Below are 21,998 nucleotides of genomic sequence, written 5' to 3' on the forward strand. Positions count from 1 at the left end.
GTGTATGTGTAAGGAGAATGTATGTGAGAGTGAAAGAATGAATTATAACTTGTACGGCCCCTCATACTTCTCCTCTGTTGCGTGTTTGAAGTGGCAGTGTGTTGAGCTCTCATGGAAACCGTTCAATAAACACCGAGCAACGAGCTGCTGCAGCATAGTTCTGTCATTTCATTCAGAAACCAAAACCTTTTCCAAAAACATGACATTCTTTTTATTTATTTTTTTTAATACACAACTACAGTTCATTTCAAAACTTGTCTTCAACTATATACAAACCCAGACAACAGAAGTGTTGGTAACAATACTAGATAATGTCCCTGTTAGATGAAGACTGTGGGTGCTCTGAACAGCCCAGACATGTCTGACTGACATGTTCCAACATCCATCTGTTAGTGACACATGGTGGTAAAGACCTCATGAAGTACTGATACCTAGAAACAAGTGCGTACATATGAATGAGATATATTTGTACTAGATCAACCTGTACTTTATACGTCATCAGAATAAACTTCCTTGGTGATCTGCTTTCACAGACAATGAGACATATAGATAGAAATCACTGTTTCTGTCAAAGTCCATGTTGTTGATTTCAGAAACAGTCTCCCTCCTCCTCTTCCTCCTCCTCCTCCTCCTCCTCCTCTAGATGAGGAAGACGATGTCGTCGGCCACCATGACCTGGTTGTCGTCCTGCATGCGAGCCAGAGCGGCGCGCACCTCGGGCTCCGTGAACCTCTTCTCCCGCTCCTTGTTGATGTCGTCCATCAGCATCTTCATCTTCACCGACTGAGCGTGAGCCGACTGGAACACGGCGAACAGCGACGACTTGAACTCTTTCAGTCTGCAGAGAGAAGACGTTTAGTTGGATCAGACTTCACAGCACTAACAGGTTTAAACAGGTTGGCATCTGCCCCACACTGATGGAGCGCTCTAAATCTACACACTCCCCTTGATAATAACTTTATTTCTATAGAACTTATCGAAATTAAAACTATCAAGTGCTTTACATATAATACACAGGATTATTACATATAAAAACAAGCAAACAAAGGATAAAAGTGAATTTTAAAAAGAGACTTAAAGAGGATACTAAGGTTATTATAGTTTCAGCTCTTGTAATTCATTTACTCTTAAAGGGATAGTTCACCCAAAATTGAAATTTTCATTCTCATTATCTACTCACCCTCATGTGGACTAAGGGCTGGGAGAAGTTTCAGAGTCCTCCGTGGCTTCTCTGAGTTACAGCGGGGCTCCGTGCAGCAGTGCATGTCCATGTAACGGTTGCAAATGGGCTTCACTTTTCTTCGTCCAAAAAGACACACCAAAAAACATCCAAATACCTCCATAGTGCTCGTCTGTAATGTCCCTCTTTTATTGAAGCCCCGACATGAGAAATTGTTCCGAAAAAAAATCAAATAAGTCTATATTTCAAGCTTGTTTGTAGCGGAAGCTTCTCGAAATATAGACTTATTTGATTTTTTTTGGGACAATTTCGCATTTCGGGGCTTCAATACAAGACGGACATTACACACGAGCAGCATGGAGGTATTTAGATGTTTTTTGGTGTGTCTTTTTGTTACAAAGACAGTTGGTATCCATTTGCAACCGTTATATGGACATGCACTGCTACGCCGAGACCCCCTGTAACTCAGAGAAGCCACAGAGGACTCTGAAACTTCTCCCAGCCCTTAGTCCACATGAGGGTGAGTTGATAATGAGTGCAATTTCAATTTTGGGTGAACTATCCCTTTAAGACACTGGGCAAGGCAAGGCAATTTTATTTGTATAGCCCGTTTTTACAAACAGTTTGTCTCAAAGGGCTTCACATGCCATCATAGCAACATCCTCTGTCCTTAGACCCTCACATCCACTGAGGAAAAACTCCATGAAAAACCCTTTTAACAGAGAAAAATTGGCAAAACCTCAGGGTGAGCAACAGAGGAGGGATCCCTCACCCAGGACGGACAGACGTGACATAGATGTTGTTACAGACAAGACAACAGGGCTGTTGTGTCGTTGCACAGTGCAGCTGAGTCACCCACCTGTCAGCAGACAGCTGTGCAGCTCCGGCCTGTGATGTGGCCTCCATGGGTTCCTCCTCCTGGCGCTGTGGCTTGGCTGGTTTGGGGGTGCCAGCCTGAACTGCAGAGCAGAGACCAATGTGAGAACTCACAGACACTGAGCAGTCAAACAGTGAAGTCCAGGACACGAGGTCCCCTGACACTTACAATCTGCAGGTTTTCACGAGGAAACATAAAACACATCATATTACAACTTCAACCTTAAACCTTTTTGGTTTTGTTACTACATGTTCTATAATAGGAGGTCTTATATTTACATTTTCAGTAAACAGAAGTGCTCAGATCCTTTACTTACGTACAAATGTACATCAATTACTTGTATTCAAGAGTGGCCTTAAAGTTGTTGGTAGCATTAGTTATGTAGTTTATAAACAGTTACAAATGTTTTACTCATCATTGATCAGCACTAACTGTATTTATAAACTACATACTAATTCTAATAATTCATGCATTATAAATGAAGAGTATTCAGTATATATTAATGCTTAATTAATGCTTAATAGTGTGTACTTATAAAGTGTTACCAAGTTGTTTGGTAAAATTCTAGAGAAAGTCTTTTTTTTGTATGTATTATGTAATGCAGAATTTAATTTAGTTTTCCACTGTTTTCGTTTCCTTATCCTTTAAATCTTTATTTAATACGGTCTGTTTAGTGTGACTTTACTGAGTCAAGTTTAATGTTTTGTCTGCTGGTTATTTAACATCATGATGTTGACCAATTAATGAAAAAAAACATCTAGAGCACATTATAACTGACATGGAGTTCATTGTCACAAACTTGGGTAATTTAAATACATGACTAAAAAACTTTAAAATATCAATCTCGCAAATCTGCATGTGTGGTAAGATATATAATATGTGAACTGAGTGTGGAAAGCAGACTGCTGCATTGTGGGTAAAGTGATGCTTACTCTCAGGGACGTCCTGGTTCTCGCTGAAGTCGTACGGGCTGTAGGGCTCGCTGCCCTGAGAGCCACGGCGCCCCCTAGAGGACACACAGGACAGATCACTGACTGATGACATGATGACTGACTGATGACATGATGACTGACTGATGACATGATGACTGACGACATGATGACTGACTGCTGCAGTAACATCTACTGAGAGCGAGTGTTTACCTCTTCTTCTGAGTCTTCTGTGACTGCTGAGTGGACGTCTCCTCGTCCTCGTCCTCCTCCGAGCCAGAGTCCCGCTCCTTTCTCGAACGCTTCTTCTCCTTCTCCAGAACCTGAACACAAAATGCATGTATGATGTGTCTATTTTGTTTTTATTAGCAGCCAGAGAGAGATACAGACTTGATGTGACAGAATCAAGTTAGCCACAAAGTTACTTGTACTGCCATCAAAGGCAAAGTGCAGTATCTGCATTTTTTCAATTTTTTCTTTTTTTTGACCAATCAAAAGTGTGGCATATTCCCTTCAATCTGGTTGTATTTGATATTGGTACTGCTAAAATTTCCAGAGTTATTGGGCTTTTTATTTTGCTGTCCATCCAAAAAAGCAATGTAAAACCAAAGCAAAGTGCAGTATCTGCAAAAAGTACTGTATTCCCTACATTGTACACTTTACTCTATGATTCCACTGGAGTAAAACCAAGGTAAAGTGTCGTATCTGCAGCTAATACCAAGCCAAAGTGCAGTATCTGCACCAAAACCAAGGCAAAGTGCAGTATCTGCTATAAAAGTGTCAAAATTGGTCAGAAAGACAAACTACAAAATACATGTAATTCAGTCCACCTTTATCTAATTAATTATAGACTTGGTAGTTATTCATAATTTGATGCTTAAACCTGACAATGAAAAACACAAGAAGCTGTTTTTCTCAGTTCAGTTTGGCATTTTTACAGATACTGCACTTTGCCTTTGTAGGGCAGTATACATTTTTACATTTTCATAAGATAAAAAGAAAGAAGGGAAAAGAAAAAAAAGGCACATTAAAAACAGAAAATATATTATAACCACAGTATATACACATGGATTTAGTGAGGAAGAAAGAACAGAAATAAGAGAAAAGAGAAAAAAAAAAAAAAGAGTGGCACCTTTTTAAAGTAGGCGAACTGGACGAGCTCCACGGCAACCTCCGAGTCCTCCAGCTCCACCGTTTTGCTCATGCGGGCCTTGGCGTGCGCCGTGGACAGACGGATCAGGGTCTCCAGTGTCCGGGCCGTCACCGGGGACGTCTGAGGACGAGAAACACCACGTTCACACACAGCCACAGAGTGTGTGTGTGTGTGTGTGTGTGTGTGGTCTGGTCAGTGAGTTCTGAGGCTCTGCTCACCCTGGCGATGTCGGCGGCCAGCTGCTCCTGGCCCCTCAGCCTCGAGTACTCCTCTGCGATGTGATTGGCCGCCTCCTCCGTCAGCACGGGGGTCACTATCTTGGCGATGTGGATGTACTTCCTCATGAACTCCTTACTCACGATCTTGTCCCTGAAACAAAAAGGCAGAACGTTAACCTCCTGCACCCGGAGCTCAGATGTGTGTGTGTGTTCTCCTCGTTGACATGCTCGTACTTCTTCCTCTTGCTGCCGTGCAGCAGGTTGTTGTGCTTCTCGTAGATCTGCAGCTCCTCCTGTTCGTCCCCCACCGCGTCCGGGTCCTCCGTCGTCAGGACGTCCACCGTCCCGCCCAGAGCCATGGCTGAGTGGCACAGACCATAAGTGAGTCATTTCAGCAATTTTTAAATTCAACAATCTTTTTACCTTTAAAGGGATAGTTCAACATTTTGGCTAATTGGCCCATTGCCATAATCCCTATAGTTTTAGGAATAGGTTCGTTACCTTTAATTGTCGGTGCAAGCTATTTTTAGAATGGCGGAGCAGAGCCGCGAGCTGCTCAGAGCTACGCTACGGAGGTTCATGGGATTTCTTGGTTTCCCTCATCAAACTCATCAAATACACAATCCAACAACTCCACAACGCTCTCGTTATGAGACAGAGTTGTTTTCGAGGCAAATACAGAGACTGCTTGCAGAAAAACTGCCCTGGAACAGGAATTTACCTCTAAAACAACTGTTATTATCTCAGCGTGGTGAATGTGCAGGTCACAACTTGTCCACCAGAGCGTTGTGGAGTTGTTGGATTGTGTATTTCATGAGTTTGTTGAGGGAAACCAAGAAATTCCATTAGCCTCCGTAGCGTAGCTCTGAGCAGCTCGCGGCTCTGCTCCGCCGTTCTAAAAATAGCTTGCACCAACAATTAAAGGTAACTACTGCTAAAACTATAGGGATTATGGCAATGGGCCAATTTGCCAAAATGTTGAACTATCCCTTTAAATGTTTTGAAACCTCTCCGAGTCACAGTACCTGCTCCCTCCTGCTCGCGGGGGTCGCGGTAGCGGTGCATCCTCAGCACGTGGTCTGAGATCTCCCGGTCCTGCTCGGGGTCCATCTGGTCCAGCATGATGAAGAGGAGGTCGAAACGGGACAGCAGCGAGTCCTGCAGGCCGATGTTCTCCATGGGGGTTTTATACTGGTCGTACTGCAAAGGACACGGTAGGAGTTTTAGATCCAGATCGGAATCAGAATGACTTTATTGATCCATCCCCGGAGGGAAGTCTTTCTTTGTTGCAAACTAAAATCCTGAATATCAAGAAAAGCAGTCAACATACAGGTGCATCTCACTAAATTAGAATATCATCAAGAAGTTAATTTCCAGTAGTTCAAGTCAAATAGCCCAAACCAAGTATTGAGTGTATATAGATGGACATACTTTTCAGAAAGCCAACATTTTCATGCTAAAAATGCTTTTTTTTAGTTCTTTTGTAATATTCAAATTTGATGAGATACTGAATTTTAGGTCTTCATTAAATGTAAGCCATAATCATGACAATTAAAATAAATTAAATAAATATGACATGAAATGTTTCATTCTGTGTAATAGATCTATATAATGTATTAGTTTCTCTTTTTGAGTTGAATATTATAATGTATTGAGATGCACCTGTAAATAAATATTACTAAAACAAAAAGCAGAATAGGAATATAATGAAATAAGACAAAATAAATATAATAATTCACATATGTACAATTTACAATTAGTATACTGAGTAAACATGGGGCGAAGCTAGAAGTTAATGATGTGATGTGTGTGTAGAGTTACTCACTCTGCCGTAGACGGGGTTGGCGGCGGCCAGCACGGAGCAGCGGGCGTTGAGGCGGGCGTGGATCCCCGCCTTGGCGATGGTGACGCGGCCCTGCTCCATCACCTCGTGGATGGCCGTGCGGTCCATGTCGGACATCTTGTCGAACTCGTCGATGCACACGACGCCGCGGTCGGCCAGCACCATGGCGCCCGCCTCCAGCCGCCGCTCACCTGAGGAAGAAGTTTTTAAAAAGAAAAGGATGAGTTCACTGAAAAATAAGTGTGAAGATCATCATTTAAAGGTGCATTCAGACCTGGCCTCGTTTGGAGAGGTTGTTCTGAAACAGGAAGCGTTTGACCACAAAGATCAGTTGGTTTGGTTCATATATGAACACAGTTCGTTTGCAGCGAGAACATAATCAACTCAACAAGCGACCGATAAAAATATACACACAAGACTCAGATCGGGTCGGGTCCGAGCTTCAACTGCAGTCTACATTTTCAGGCCTGTTGAGACCTCTATTCCATGTTTTTTGTTTTTCCCGGGTGACCACCTCCTCCTTCCGGGTAAGATCTCTGACCAATGAGAGAACAGTTGGTTCGAGCATAACATTTGTTTACAACTTTGGACCAATTGGGACTAGGGATGTCACGATAATTTGTTTTCTCAATTAACCACAGTATTAAACGCCACAATTAATTAATCGTCATGATTCCTAAATACCGTCACTTTCCAAAAAAGATTATGTCGGAACCATATCGGCAGATACGCACCAAAATAAAGGTCAATGGTTTAAATTAAGTACATTTTCTTAATGTAACACTGGATTGGTAGGAATTTAAATGTTAGCGTGTCATTTGTAATAAAAAAGAAAACTATTAAAATAAACTTAAACATTTGGTATAGATGACAATTAATGATTTTAATATTAACTAAATAATTTTGTGTAAATATTTAGTAATGTAATTTTTTCTTTTTTTTACTATTTTGATTTGATTTTACACATTCATAGTGTTGTAAAATTAATTCATGTATATTTATAGCCTAGTGATAATGGTAATACCGTGATTATCTCTGACAGTAATCGTACCAAGAAAATGTATAATTGTGACATCACTAATTGGGACTGTTAACATGTGAACACAAACGACCCAAAAGAAAAATGCAACAATTGTATCGGTTTAGCCCCTTGAATCGGAACAAAACAAAGAGCCACAGGTCTGAATACAAGAGTCATGTGATGAGCGGGCGACGGGCGTCCTACCTGTCTCCTGGTCGGTGGTGACGGCGGCCGTCAGACCCACACCGGAGGAGCCTCGGCCGGTGGTGGGGATGGCTCTGGGCGCCGTGTGGAGCACGTAGCGCAGCAGCTGGGACTTGGCCACTGAAGGATCACCTGCAGATAGGGAAAAAAGAAAAAAAAAAATATATATATATATATATATATATAAAAAATAAAACACTGGCCTGATATTAAAAGTAGAGAAGTGGAAAGCACAGAAGAGGAAACAGTGAGGTACCGATGAGCAGGATGTTGATGTCTCCTCTGATGCGCGAGCCGTTCTCCAGCACCTTCTCCACGCCGCCCAGCAGCATGCACAGGATGGCCTTCTTGATGTACTCGTGTCCGTGGATGCTGGGAGCGAGGGAGCGAGCCAGCTGGTCGAACACATCCTGAGCGCAAACGGAAGAGATTTCAGTTTTTACTGGCTTAATAAAATAAGAGGAGCTGGGAGCAGACGGGCAGCAGTGTGTGAAACTCACTTTGGAGCGAATGCGGCTGAAGTTTCTGATTTTGGCCACGTCGTCGGTAGAGAAGGAGGGCGACACCTCTTTGCTCATCTGTTTGACGTGACAGGCGATCATGATGGTCCTGAGGGGGAAGTGATGGAAGGATTAACAAAAGCAGGAGGATGAATTCAGCTGCTTTAAAGGGATAGTTCACCCAAAATTCAAATTTCACTCATTATCTACTCACCCTCATGTGGACTAAGGGCTGGGAGAAGTTTCAGAGTCCTCCGTGGCTTCTCTGAGTTACAGGGGGTCTCGGCGTAGCAGTGCATGTCCATATAACAGTTGCAAATAGATGACAACTGTCTTTGTAACAAAAAGACACACCAAAAAACATCTAAATACCTCCATGCTGCTCGTATGTAATGTCCGTCTTGTATTGAAGCCCCGAAATGCAAAACTGTCCAGAAAAAAATTAAATAAGTCTATATTTCAAGCTTGTTTGTAGCAGAATCTCCTCTTCCCGGTTTGTCAAATTTGGACAAACCAGGGTCTGTCCTCTTCCCAGTTCGTCCAAATTTGACGAACCGAAGAGGAGTTTCGAGAAGCTTCCGCTACAAAACAACTAAGTCTATATTTCAAAACAAGCTTGAAATATAGACTTTTTTGGGACAGTTTCGCATTTCGGGGCTTCAATACAAGACGGACATTACATACGAGCAGCATGGAGGTATTTGGATGTTTTTTGGTGTGTCTTTTTGTTACGAAGACAGTTGGTATCCATTTGCAACCGTTATATGGACATGCAGTGCTACGCCGAGACCCCCTGTAACTCAGAGAAGCCACGGAGGACTCTGAAACTTCTCCCAGCCCTTAGTCCACATGAGGGGGAGTAGATAAAGAGTGAAATTTCAATTTTGGGTGAACTATCCCTTTAAGACTCCAGCTCTCTCTCTCTTACCTGAACGTGCCGGACGTGAAGCCGCCCTTCTTTCCGGGCAGACAGCGGTACGTCCCCACCACCTGCACCCTGTCTCCTGGTTTGACCACGTCCACCAGGTCGTTGTCCAGGATGATGTCCACGGACCGGGGGAGCTGGCCGGCCGGAGCTTTCTCCGGCATCTCCTGCACCGTGATGGTCTGGTGGTCCTTGTAGACGGACAGGCCGAACTCCGTCTCCAGGGGGTTGTTCTCCTCGTCCTGACGGGACAGACAAAGTCAGGGAGGTTCTGCTGATATGATGTGGTGTTAACCGTTATCTCTGATCACTGATGGGAATAACAGCGTTATAAAACAACAGCGTTACTAACGACGCTACCTTTCTCAGTAACGAATAGGACTGTCAATCCTCCCCTCAAATCATATTTGAATTTCTAATGCTTCTTATGTAAAATGTTCAAATGTTTTAATGTTTTTTTTTTTTTGTTTAATTATATCATTATATACACTGATACCAGCGTATTATTAGGCTACATACCACGTCCACTTGAGGGCACTCCAACCAAATCTGTTATGTAACATTTGCAACAAGTTTTACCAAATCAATACAAAACTTCATGAAAGGAAATCGAAATGTTATAAGGCCCGATACACATATATAGATATGGCCAGAGATGTATAATAAATATATATAAATAGATAAGATATAAAGTGCTTAACTTGTGTCACCTCACCGATTGGATCCTGGACCTCCTCTGTCAATCAAATGTGTTGTGTGTGTTTGAAGCTTCTGAAGCTTTAACTTATCAAAATGAAACACAGTTGATTTCTAATCATTTATTTTTCAGACCGCCATAGCGGTCACATTGCAGCTGCTATAGACCAGTGTGGCCAGCTGTGGTCACAGGTTATAATTAGGGCTGGGACTCGATTAAAAAAAGGAATCGAATCAATCAGAGGCTTTGTAATTAATTAATCGCAATTAATCGCATATAAATATTTGACCTGAGAACAGTGAGAAGCATTTTTTTTCACATGGATTTTAGTATACCATTGAATGACTGAATACATAAGCTTAAGCATTCAAGGTGGTACTTAACCAAGACCAACAGACTAGGGATGCAAATTATCGATTAATTCATTAATCGATATTTGATACATACAGATTAAATGGTCTTTCCTTCCAATACACTATGATGATTACTGTAGTATTTAACTAGGCTACTTAAATCACAGTAGCATAAACTGATTTGTTGAACTCAGCCTGATGTAAACATTAATAAAACTCAGTAACCAATCACACAGGCAGCTCCATGATGTCCCTGTGTGATGTTCAGGGACAGGTCAGGACAGTCTGAAGACAGACAGCTCTGAGGGTGAAGTCCTATCATAATGAGATGAGATGCACCTGTGACAGTGACAGGTCATAGATATAGACCGTTTCAGAGAGTATAAACAAATACAGGTGTTACCAAGGATACTAATTAAGGCTCCATTCCATTTAGTGTACCAGAGCGTTTTCTAATGAGCCACACCTGTCTTTGTTTATACTCGCTGAAAGGGTCTATAGCGCTGCAGCTGAGCAATTAGCGCTATATAGAGCATTTAGCGTGCGGCCGTGTCTGTGTATCTATGTGCAGGCAGAGATCAGAGATGGTGTTTTAAATAACCATGCTAGCGTTTCACCAGCTCTCATCTCTGCCAGTCAGCCTCTCAAACTGCCGCCTCTCTCGCGTGTGGGCGCACCGCACGTAGACACACGTGAGAAAAAAAAAAAAATTGAAAAAAAAAAATTTTTTTTTTTTTTTATAAGTGTGATTAAAATGCGTAAATTTTTTTAACGCGTTAATTTTTGTGTAGTTAATTAATCGTAATTAATGCGTTAAAGTCCCGGCCCTAGTTATAATGTTTCCATTTCCTGACTTATGCCGCCACCCTTCTATTTTTTTTTCTCTTATTGTTTTTTTTTTTCAAATGCGAGCTATAGAAAGGACACAAGCGCGCACCAAATTTCACACACAATGTAAACAATGTATAGCCTACATGTAGATATAGTGCAGGAGGAGGCAGAGACCAGTGGAGGACAGTCACGGTCGCCAAAGGTGGCAAAGGTCTGTTTTGGACTGATTTGCGTCGTTGCGCACAAGTTCAAATGTCAGTTTCTACACTCGAATCTTCTTTTTTTTTTTTTTTTTTTGACTTCTATTCGAATAGCGAAGTTCATTTTGACAGCCCTAGTAACGAATAATCAAAAAAGTCTCTGTTTCCACCCGTTGTAACGCTGTTGAAGTGTGCGTTATATACACTTATTTTTTCTGTCCATCAACTAATTGGAAAAAAGACGTTTATCTGGAACTAACCAACTCACTCAGTATTCATCCACACAGGGAGGCTCGGCTGTGTCGCGGAGCAACGCAACAGTTACTTTTCCTGGTAATTTTGGTAATTTTACTTTCATAATGTCGTAATTCAGTTACTAACTCAGTTACTTTTGGGGGAAAGTAACTGTTTATTATAACTAATTACTATTTTTAAAGTAACACACCCAACACTGCCTCTGACTAATACCATGTGGATGCAGTTACCTTGGTGGGGTAGATGGCGCTGGAAGGGAAAGCGTCCAGCGAGGTCATGTCCGTGTACTTCCTCTCCATGGTCTTCTTGGTGGTGGGACAGTAGTGGACGCTGCGCACCACTTTGGGACGCACCAGAGAACCTGAAGAACAAGAAAGGAGGAAATCAGTCCCAGAGTCAAACAGTTAAAGCAGCATCAAGAGATGGAGATGTTTTTAAACTGATTCTTGTTGTTGTGACTCTTTTATTCTGTATTCCTGTATTTTAATGTTATTTTATTGTTATGTATTTTATTTGCACTAATGATTCTTATTCTTAAGCATCTTGCAACCTTGTTTTTAAAGGTGCTCTACAAATAAAATGATCATAAACTTACACTTGGTGATGATGCCCTCCACACACACCATGCTGCTCAGCAGTCTGGAGGTCAGGGTGCGAGGGGTGACGTGCTTGGAGCCGAAGCTGCCCTCCAGGGCCACGAAGAACTCCTCGTACTGTTTGGCGTAGGTGGCGTCCACCGTGGCCACCATGTCCTTCAGCGCCCGCTGGAAGGCCAGCAGCTCCGAGAAGGCATTGCTCATCAGTCTGGCAGGAGCAGCACACGTTTAGACCACAGTTGTTTTCATACAGATGAATAATACAGCAAGTCACATTTAGCTGGTTCCACACACAGAGCTAGATCTACTGTCTGTACTCTGAAACATAGTAGTTTACATGTTAAACACTCAAGCACCCACTAGATTGTAACTGGTTAGACTTAGAAACTAACTTGAGAACATTTGTTTTGGTTTTTCTTGCACCTTATTGAAGTGCAAAGTTAACACTATTACTATTATTATTTTGCAATTTAGTTGTTACAGTCAACTTTGTTTTGTACTGTCTCTATTGTCAATTAATGAGTCATGTTTCTTGGTTGTAACTTGTATTCTTGTTAAATAAACATTTGATCACAAAAAAGGAAACTAACTTGAGAGATAAAACGGTGAAACGTAGAGGAGCTGCAGAACAAGTGGAGGATTCACACAGTTGAACTGACTTCAGTTCAGCTACAAATCTAAATCGGTGCCATATGCCAAGTAAGAGACTGTCACTTTAAATCTGTAGAGGGACAAAGGTGGGGCTGCATCCTTCACAGTGTGTTCTATCTGTTACTCTGCATTACACTGAAGTCGGTCAGTAGAGCAGACTACTGACGCTGTGGAGCCTCATCCACTGAGATCTGCTCTTTGTGCAGGTTACAGACAGACAGACAGACAGACAGAGCTTCTTACTTCGCAGCCCTGGCCTCGTTGCGTCTCCTCAGGTCGTTGATGTTGACGACGAGTCGAGCTTTGTTCTCGCTAATCATGTCCCGGACTTTGCTCTGATAGACCCCCTGGTCTTGCTGCAGGTGAAGCGACATAAAAGAAAAAACCATCAGGTTGATTTTTGCACATTTAACCGAGATGATGATGACGACGATGATGATGATGATTATTTCACTGACCCCAGACGCCTCAACTTCAGGTTAACTAGTACAACTCAGACTAACTTTATTACCAAACCCCACAGTAACGTGTAGTTGCACAGACTGAAGTCATTTCTCACACATTTCCTCCAGTGGAGCAGACTTCTATTGTTGTGGCCGCATGGCTCCTCATTCACTGCCCCACAACAGCGTGTTAACCCGGGATAAAGTCTCACTCACGTCATCGTCCAGAAAGTCCAGGTAGTCCCTCTGGGCCTCCCTCATCTCCTGGTCGTCCACCACGTCCGTTGCCATTCTGTGTGATTATTGATTATCGCTGAAAACTAGTTGTGTGTATCTCCGAGGACTCGCTGCGCTGTGTTGCTCCGCTGCCGTCAAACCACACGACTGACGAGGTTTCGCGCCACAACGTGCCGGGTGCGAGTAGAGCGTAACACGCGATTGGTCGAACTCGGCGGGTAAACGCGCCGCTGTCCAATGGGATGTACGGTGTCGCGGCTGGCCCCGCCCTCCTCGAGAACTCCCGCGAAAACAGAGCAGGAAGAGGCGGAGCGTCACGAAGGAGGAAGAGACTGAAGAAGGAGCGTTTCTCTGTTTGACCAGGAGATGGCGACATGGAGGAGACAAGACAGACACACAGTGCAAGTTAACGATGCTGTGTCCGTTACCTGACAAAACCTCTTAACGGTCACACGCCTAAAAGTGAATAAAACAACAAATGAATACAAATATAACTGAGTAGGAAATCCCTATGATGAAAAAACCGTTCTAGAAATAACTTGAACAGAGCTCCTGCACAGACTACCTCACTGAATACACTGGACACAATAATAGAAACACATGACGTCACTATAAAGATAATGAGTGTGCATTGCATACATGCAGTGGCATGCAAAAGTTTGGGCACCCCTGGTCAAAATTTCTGTTAATGTGAACAGTTAAGCAAGTGGAAGTGATCTCTAAAAGGCATAGTTACAGATTCACAAATTCCAACTGCCATCTTTTACATTTTTAAAATGACAGAAAATTAAAAGGGCCTACAGTAAAGGGCCTACAGTAAAAGTAGGTATAGGCTACCCCCCCCCCCCCCCCCCCCCCCTTGGAAACTACAGCATGTAAATAGTAAATAGCTTGTCTGATGGTCAAAGTTATCTGAGAGCTCAAGTCTCCTGGGTTTCCTATTCTTTTGCAGGCTGCTGCTTTATCTTTTTCACTCTAAAAATTGTAGAGAACAAAAAATACACTGATATCGCTTTAAAATATTGCACGTTATTTTTCACGTTTAACCTTTTGGAGATCATTCAATCTTTTACTTGCTTAATTGTTGATATTTTGAGGGGTGCGCAAACTTTTGCATGCCGCTGCTGTACACAGACTAGGACTACATAAACTAGGGCTAGGCTACATAGCCTACAGGACTACATAAATCGGTTTCAGAGGTGTTTGTGCACATGGAAATAGCTGAGACATTAGTTAGTCAATGAAATAAGGTTTGAGAAAATAGAAGCCCCGCAATGTTCTGATGTTTTCCTACAACTAATGTAAGACCACCATATGACGATTGAATTGATTGATTGAATATTTTAATTAGGCCTACCATCTAATTAATTTTGGGACCAAAGGAATATTTACTTAAAAAGCAAAAAGGCAATATCACATGCTTCTCTGCAGGTTGAAAGGAAGTCTTTATTGTAAAATGACACTTTCACATTTTAAGCATCCAGAGAAGAAAAGACCACCTTTGCATCATTTCTGTTCATAAATGAATAAACCAAATTTAATCACAATTTCCATACAGAAATAATAACTGCAAACATTTCCATAAATTAATTTAGGGGCCTATTTTGCTTCAGGTTCAAAATGACTCATCTGGAATAACAAGGTTTCAGTGTATTGTACTCTGATTTAGGGTTGGCTGGCTTTTACATTTAGTCATTTCCTTAGTTTGAATATCTTACAAAAGAATCAACTCATTTTGCATTTTTTCCATGTGACAGGGGAAACCCTTTAGCTTAACATGAATGCACTGTATAATACCAGACTGTAGATGGAGACACACATGCAAAATCAAACGTGTATACCTCGCAGTGCAAACAAATGTATGATGATGTATGTCCACTGACCTATTTATTTTACTATTATTTGTTTATTTTTCTACTTTTATATTCTATCTATAGTAGCCTACTCATTTTATGACCATGAAATATCGCTGTGCTTGATGTGCTGTGTTCTTTACTTTTTTTTCTTTTTCTTTTTCCCTCTTCTCTTTTTCCTTTTTTATATGTATTTTCTTTTTTCATTTTTCTCTTCATTGAAAATCAATAAACATATTTAAAAAAAATATGTTGTGTGTCTTACCCTCCTGTATGACTGAATGATTCTGCATTAGACCCTGACTAATACTCATAGTAATGTTGCATTAGCATCGAAACAAAGTAGGTTAAATAAAAAAAAAAGATAATACATACGTAGTCTAAGAAAAAAACTGGAAAAGTCAGGGGGCAGGGGCCCACTTTAGTATTCTTCCAGGGCGCCCAAAATTCCTAGCAACGGCCCTGTGTAGCCTTAGGCTATAGGCTATAAACAATGACACATTTCATTTTTACCTGATTCACTACAGCTATAACACAGACTTCACTCTGAATTCCACTGAAAAACACCAGAAAGTGTCTTTCTAAGAATCATTAGGAGCCTGGAGCTGACAGCGGCTGGCTGCGCGGCGCCACGGGGCGTTTCTGCTCCTCTGACCCCGCCCACACCTCCAGCCGGAGGGTTCAGGGCTGTCGGGTCAGCTGTGTTTATAGCCTGTTCTGTTCCTCGCAGCTTCCGAAATCCCGCTCTACCTCAACATGCAACACTTGATGCACAAGTTGCAATGAAGGAAACCCTGTAAGGCAAGACGAGCCTCCCCTCCTCTCTCTCCCTGCAGAGACGTGCGACTCCATAGAGTCAACAGGTGTTGTATCGATACCAGCAGGTGAGCTGATGTTTCTATATGTTACACTATAGCGCACATCACACTAACGTGTGTTTGTTTAGATCACGGAAGCATTTAGATAATCTGTGCTATTTTAGAAAATGACTTGAGGCGTTCTGTTGATAGATGAAAAAAAAAGTTAACTTAAATGTGTACATAGACTGCAGCCTCTGTTGCTAAATCAAGATAAATTAAGGGGATCAGTTGTTTGTTTTTTCATGTTATTGCCTGCTTATAGTCTGAATATGGACATGTTGCTAGTTTTCAAAGACAAAATTTGTATGATGGTCAAAGATTTAAGCTTAGTTCAAAACTCCCTTATGACCTGGAGGATTTAAACAGATGCATTAGATGCATGGTGTCAGAGATGAAGTGTTTTTGTGGCAGCAACAAAAGGAGGGGGGGGGGGGGGGGGGGGCATACAGTAGCTGTTGAAAAGGTGTGTGTTTGTCTTGTTGCCGCCATAGCTACTCATTTGTCTAGGAGACAACCATGTTTAACATTCTTGTGTGTGTGTGTATGTGTGTGTGTGTGTATACAGTACGTGCAGGTGTGTGTGTGAGGGTGATGGTTACTGGTCAGACTACATACCTTCTTCTCAGCACCTGACTCAGGCAGAGAAGAATGTCTGCCCATTGTAATGCTTGTAATGCACACTGTCCTGTTAAGTGTATCCAGGGCATCACTGTGTAGACAGTGGCCCATAGGTTTTTGAGGTGGAGATGGAGACGAAACTGATCTCAGAAATGATTCAGCCTGAACCAATGCAGCGTTGTTGTTGTTTCAGACGTGTTAAGAACTAGGAGAACTGCTGCTACAGTCCTTTGTATTATTAATCTGTCTATAGAAATCTCCCAGCATGTTTCCGGCTGCTTTGTCTAGAGTTTTATTAACTTTATTTTCCCCCAATTTTAATCCCCCCTGCTGGAATTAAGCTTAGACTTCACTCCACCCTCATACCTCTGTGCAAGATTGTTGCATTCTTGAAAGTGTCTTAGATAACATGTTGGCATCACATCAAAGCCCAGCACAGGTTATGAGCCATTACAAGGTCTTTCTTAACCCTTCTCTTGTGTTCAGGTCACACGTTTTCAAGTTTTAAATGCATAAAAGTAGGGCTACCACATAGATTTGTTTATAGGCTTGACTTTGACTTTGTTTAAAGTCAAGGCTTTTTGACTTTGTCAGGAACAAAAAACCAAAAAACTTCTAAAACGCTCTGGTTAAAATTATGACATTTGTTGTGTTGGGGTCAATTTTGACCCGGTTATAACGAAGAACAATAATAAGAGTTCAAACTGAAATCATAAGTGCAAAACAAACCTTTTCATGGATAAAGAAGCCTAACAATGTAACCAAGAGATGAGAAACAAATGGGATGATAAAAAATGTTTTAGTGTGTTTTACAGCTGATTTAAGACTCGGGTCAAAACTGACTCTAACACCATAGATGGTAGCAGAAAGCTGACCAGAGGAAGGTTCCATTGAAGCTACTGTAAGGGTCATACTGAGAAAAAAGGCCCAGAGACCCACACCAAAAAATATTGAAACCAATATTTTCATGGATAAGGAAGTCTAACGATGTAACCAAGAGAAGAAAAACAAATTGGATTAAAAAAATGTTTTTAGTGTATTTTACAGCTGATTTAAAATACGGGTCAAAACTGACCTGAACACCATAGATGGTAGCAGAAAGCTAACACAAGACGAAGGTTAACAGCTAAATACCCATGTGGTTATTAAGGTGAAATCCATGAAGCCGTCTCTCCTGTATTAACTCACTCTCTTCTTTTTGTTTTTGTCTCCAGGAGCCCCCTCCTGCATCCACCACTCAGCTATGTCTGGCGATATTGTGCAACGTTTCAGCACCTTCACCTTAAACATCAAGCACCTCGACCGCCTGCCCAGCCTGTCGGACCTGGTTCCGTCCCCCAGCCCCACCGTCAGCGCCTCCCAGGTCCCCGGCCTGTTCAGGGAACCCTACATCCTGTCAGGCTACCGTCCCGTCCAGCAGGACTGGCGCTGCTACCTCCTCAGCCTCTTCCAGAGACACAACGAATCCCTGAACGTATGGACTCATCTGCTTGCGGCTCCTTTTCTGCTGTATCGCTGGTGGGCCAACGTAGGCGCCCTGGGGTACACCTTGGACGCAGCATCTCTACCTCTGAGCCTCTTTTTTGTGTCTTCTTTCACCTACCTGTTCTGCAGCGTGACAGCTCACCTCCTGCAGTCGCACTCTGAACGCGCACACTACTTCTTCTTCTTCATGGACTACGTGGGCGTAGCTGTGTATCAGTATGGTTGTTCTCTCGGACATTATTTCTATTCGTCAGAGCCGGCGTGGAGGGAAAGCTTCATCGGGGCGTTGTTTCTACCCGGCGCTGCCCTCTTTGGGTGGCTCTCCTGTGCCGGCTGCTGCTTCGCTAAGTCCAGATACAGGCGGCCATATCCACCACGCCGTAAAATCTGCCAGCTCATCCCTACCACCCTAGCGTACGCGCTGGACATCAGCCCCGTAGCCCACCGCCTGTTCACCGTCCCGTGGGCACAAGAGCCCTCGCTGCCCTTCCACGCGCTCCAGATCGCCTGCTTCCTGCTGTCGGCCCTCTTCTTCTCCTGTCCCATCCCCGAGCGCTTCTTCCCGGGTCGCTGTGACTTTGTGGGCCAAGGTCACCAGATCTTCCACCTGTTTCTGTCCCTGTGCACCGTGTTCCAGCTGGAGGCTCTGTTCCGGGACTACGCCGGGCGGAGGGATTCGGTGGTGGAGGTGTTCGGAGAGAGGCAGCTTTGGCTGAGTTGCGTCTCCTTCCCCGCCCTGTTTCTGTGCTGCGTCCTGACGGCGCTCGTCACAATGAGGCACATGAACAAGCAACTGAAGGGTGGAGAAGAGAAAGACAAGTGACACGTGTTTGTGTTAGCATGTGATTATACGAGTGTGTGTGTGTGTGAGAAAAGACAGAAAGAGCGAGCAAACCAATGAGTTGGGCTTAAATATACCTAACAAGGATAATGATCAGATTAAAACATCTTTACATGTTTTTTGATAAACAATCAGATTGTAAAAAATGTAATTAGTGAAAAATGTGACATTTAAAGTATTTGCATAATAAAAACCATCCAAAAGCTTCCTCTCTGGTCCAATGAACAGTTCCTGCATTTTTACATAGGGATTCATTTGTGTCATAGGAGAAATAGTTGGCACAACAGATTGTATCATTAAAGTCCTCCACAGCACAGCATCCTCCCATTTAATTGCTGCTAATGACACAGTCCGTTCTTAGGAGAATGTTGATCAAGGATGTTAAAGGTGATAGCTACAAGTTTAATTCCTCCTGGCCAGTAGGTGTAGAACTCACACTGCTCTCGCTCCAACCTTCTGTTTTACTGGTTGCCAGTTACAGCAGTAGACACATGACATCAACGTTTTAATGCTGTTGCCACAGAGATCATTCCATGTCGACGTTGCCAATGTAACCAGATGTAAATATTTATATATTTCGGACCCGCCAAAATTTATTAAACAATTATTTATATACTATTTTTTTTTAAATTCATTAAAATTAATCCTTTTATTCTGCACCCCTCTAGGCATTCTGTGGATGCATTATTTTTGAAAAATTAATCCTTTTGATGAAAAAGTTGTAGCTATAACCTTTAATCCGAGACATATCAGGAGTAGCCATATAAAAACAACATATAACTGTGTATCTGTCCCCAATGTTCTGAAATATGTGGAGATAATGCAGTCTCTTGCAAAAAGGAATTGTTTTGTTTTTTGCAGTGCATTTTTGAACATGACCTTACATTAAAACCTGTTTTTCAAGCCAAACACTATTTTGACATTCTTGTTTGCTCCCTGCTGTCGGAGGTGAGCAGCAGTGTCAGCGCTGAAAGACGGAGCGAAAGTGCAACTCTGGATTACGGTGTTCACTGAGGTGGACGAGCCAAATAGTGGGATTTAGGTGAACAAAGAGCCCAGTTTAATGCTGAGGCAGGGGGATAAACTGCATGGAAACAAGCTGGCAGAACCATCCTCCGAGTGGGTAAAGTCCCACAGCAGATCCAGTTACAGTGAAGGGTGTGTGTGTGTGTGTGTGTGGGGGTGGGTTGGGAGACAACAGGACACAACACTGCCCTGCAGGGGCAAAAGACAACAACTGCATGGTTTTTGTTATTTCACTTTCTGAACTATCGATGTACAAGTTGTGATTGGACGGCTCATTCATTGCCCCCTTGTCTGTTTTTAATAATTTATACAAAAATTGATGAAATCTCCGTCTCCTTATTGTCCCTGATTTAAAGGATTTTGATTGGCAGATGTGGGAGCAAATGAAAGACAAGTTCATCCCAGTTACCCAGCACAGCAACAACAAGTTGGCACAAAAAACAGCAGAAAACATCAACGAATCTAGAGGATATTGGACAGAGCTGCAAATGCTTAGAGAACATTTAGAAGGGGCTATAAAATAAATCAAAGGTGTTGAATACAGATATGTCCCGGTGATCATTGGTCCAGAAGGAAAGGTGCTTCTGTTTACCTTTGTTAAACCAGTGATTAGCCAGTAGCCCCGCCCTCTATTTCTTCTAATGTTTAGGTTTATAATTTCAGGATGGCCTACTGTATAATCTCACTAAGTGAGTCAGAGCTCATGCCCCATTTTAAAGGAATGCAGCATCACTTAAATTCACTAATAAAAAGGGATTGTTCAACATGTTGGCTAATTGGCCTATTGCCATAATCCCTATAGTTTTAGGAGTAGGTTCGTTACCTTTAATTGTCAGTGCAAGCTATTTTTAGAAAGGCAGAGCAGAGCTGTGAGCTGCTCAGAGCTAAGCTACGGAGGATCATGGGATTTCTTGGTTTCCCTCATCAAACTCATCAAATACACAAACCAACAACTCCAAAACGCTCTGGTGGACAAGTTGTGACCTGCACATTCACCACGCTATGAGATAATAACACAACGTTACCAGACAGAGTTGTTTTTGAGGTGAATCCATGCAAAACCGCTGATGCGTTCCCATCAGGGACAGTTTTTCAGCAAGCAGTCTCTGAATTTACCTCTAAAACAACTCTGTCTGGTAACGTTGTGTTACTATCTCATAGCGTGGTGAATGTGCAGGTCACAACTTGTCCACCAGAGTGTTTTGGAGATGTTGGATTGTGTATTTGATGAGGGAAACCAAGAAATCCCATGAGCCTCCGTAGCGTAGCTCTGAGCAGCTCATGGCTATGTTACGCTGTTCTAAAAATAGCTTGCACCGACAATAAAGGTAACGAACCTACACCTAATACTATAGGGAATACTATAGGGATTATGGCAATGGGCCAATTTGCCAAAAATGTTGAACTATCCCTTTAAAGCATGATGTTTTTCTTAATCTCCAGGAAAAATTGTGGGAATGTAAATGTGGTTTTTACTCAGGGTCATGTGTAGGACTATTTCTTGGCCAGGCCCTGTGACAGCCTGCAGTCGTATTGTGTTTATTAGCGAGTTAACTTTCTGTGTGTCAGTCTGTATTTATTCATCCCAAACACTGAATGCAACTGTATTAGCTGTGAGGTAACCAACAAGATCTCTGACCACAGAGCCCCTTTGTCTTCTTTTGTCCACACAAGTCTTTCCATTGAATTCATACAATAAAACCACACCTACATTTATGTCTTTTTAATGGCCGAATATTCTTTGTTTAACCTGTGGACAAAGACGCAAGAGCTGTTTCCCACAGCTTCTAGTCTTTGTGCTGTGTTTTCCTCGCCCGCTGTGCAAACAAATACATTTCCCCATGTCAAGGTTATATGTCCTTTAACTTCATTTTGATTTTTGAGGATTAAAAAAAAAAAAAAACATCATGAAATATCAGATGAGCTAAAAACATCTGAGACGGGCAAGCCCACTTTCATCTGCAGGGTTTCACTCTGCTGGCATCAGAGAGGTGACTGCCTTTTTTAATTTGCCAACAGAAAGATGTTATTGTTAGCAAAGTTCACTCTGAGCAAACTGTGCCTTCATCATCAGGTTACAAATATTTGAAATGAGACGCTGCGGTGGAAGAGTGACTATTGATTTTGCTTTGTGTCGCAAACTGAATCTGAAAGCTCCATTGTCAGAGAGAATTGCTGAGAGCCACGGATCTCCTGCTCCGC

General features: G+C 42.4%; 2 protein-coding genes across 2 annotated transcripts; one reads left to right on the forward strand and one right to left on the reverse strand.

The window, feature by feature from the left end:
* Positions 1–639: 639 nt before the first annotated feature.
* Positions 640–13,235, reverse strand: mcm3 (minichromosome maintenance complex component 3; the record flags this gene model as incomplete). The annotated part of the gene is made up of 17 exons (XM_084001157.1): positions 13,093–13,235; positions 12,677–12,789; positions 11,782–11,990; positions 11,417–11,547; positions 8,854–9,092; positions 7,926–8,034; positions 7,682–7,835; positions 7,426–7,557; positions 6,183–6,391; positions 5,383–5,557; positions 4,592–4,718; positions 4,358–4,508; positions 4,119–4,259; positions 3,200–3,309; positions 2,990–3,063; positions 2,040–2,139; positions 640–838 (listed from the first exon to the last, which is right to left on the reverse strand). Exons 1-17 carry the CDS (start codon positions 13,165–13,167, stop codon positions 640–642), a joined length of 2,448 nt encoding a protein of 815 aa, XP_083857283.1. The 5' UTR covers positions 13,168–13,235.
* A 4,452-nt stretch (positions 13,236–17,687) lies between these two features.
* paqr8 (progestin and adipoQ receptor family member VIII) lies at positions 17,688–18,752 on the forward strand (the record flags this gene model as incomplete). Its single annotated transcript, XM_084000889.1, has 1 exon — positions 17,688–18,752. The coding sequence occupies one exon, from the start codon at positions 17,688–17,690 to the stop codon at positions 18,750–18,752; it is 1,065 nt and encodes a 354-aa protein (XP_083857015.1).
* Positions 18,753–21,998: the final 3,246 nt, after the last annotated feature.

Source organism: Trachurus trachurus, assembly GCF_905171665.1.
Source record: "Trachurus trachurus genome assembly, chromosome: 24".
Taxonomy (NCBI): Eukaryota; Metazoa; Chordata; class Actinopteri; order Carangiformes; family Carangidae; genus Trachurus; species Trachurus trachurus.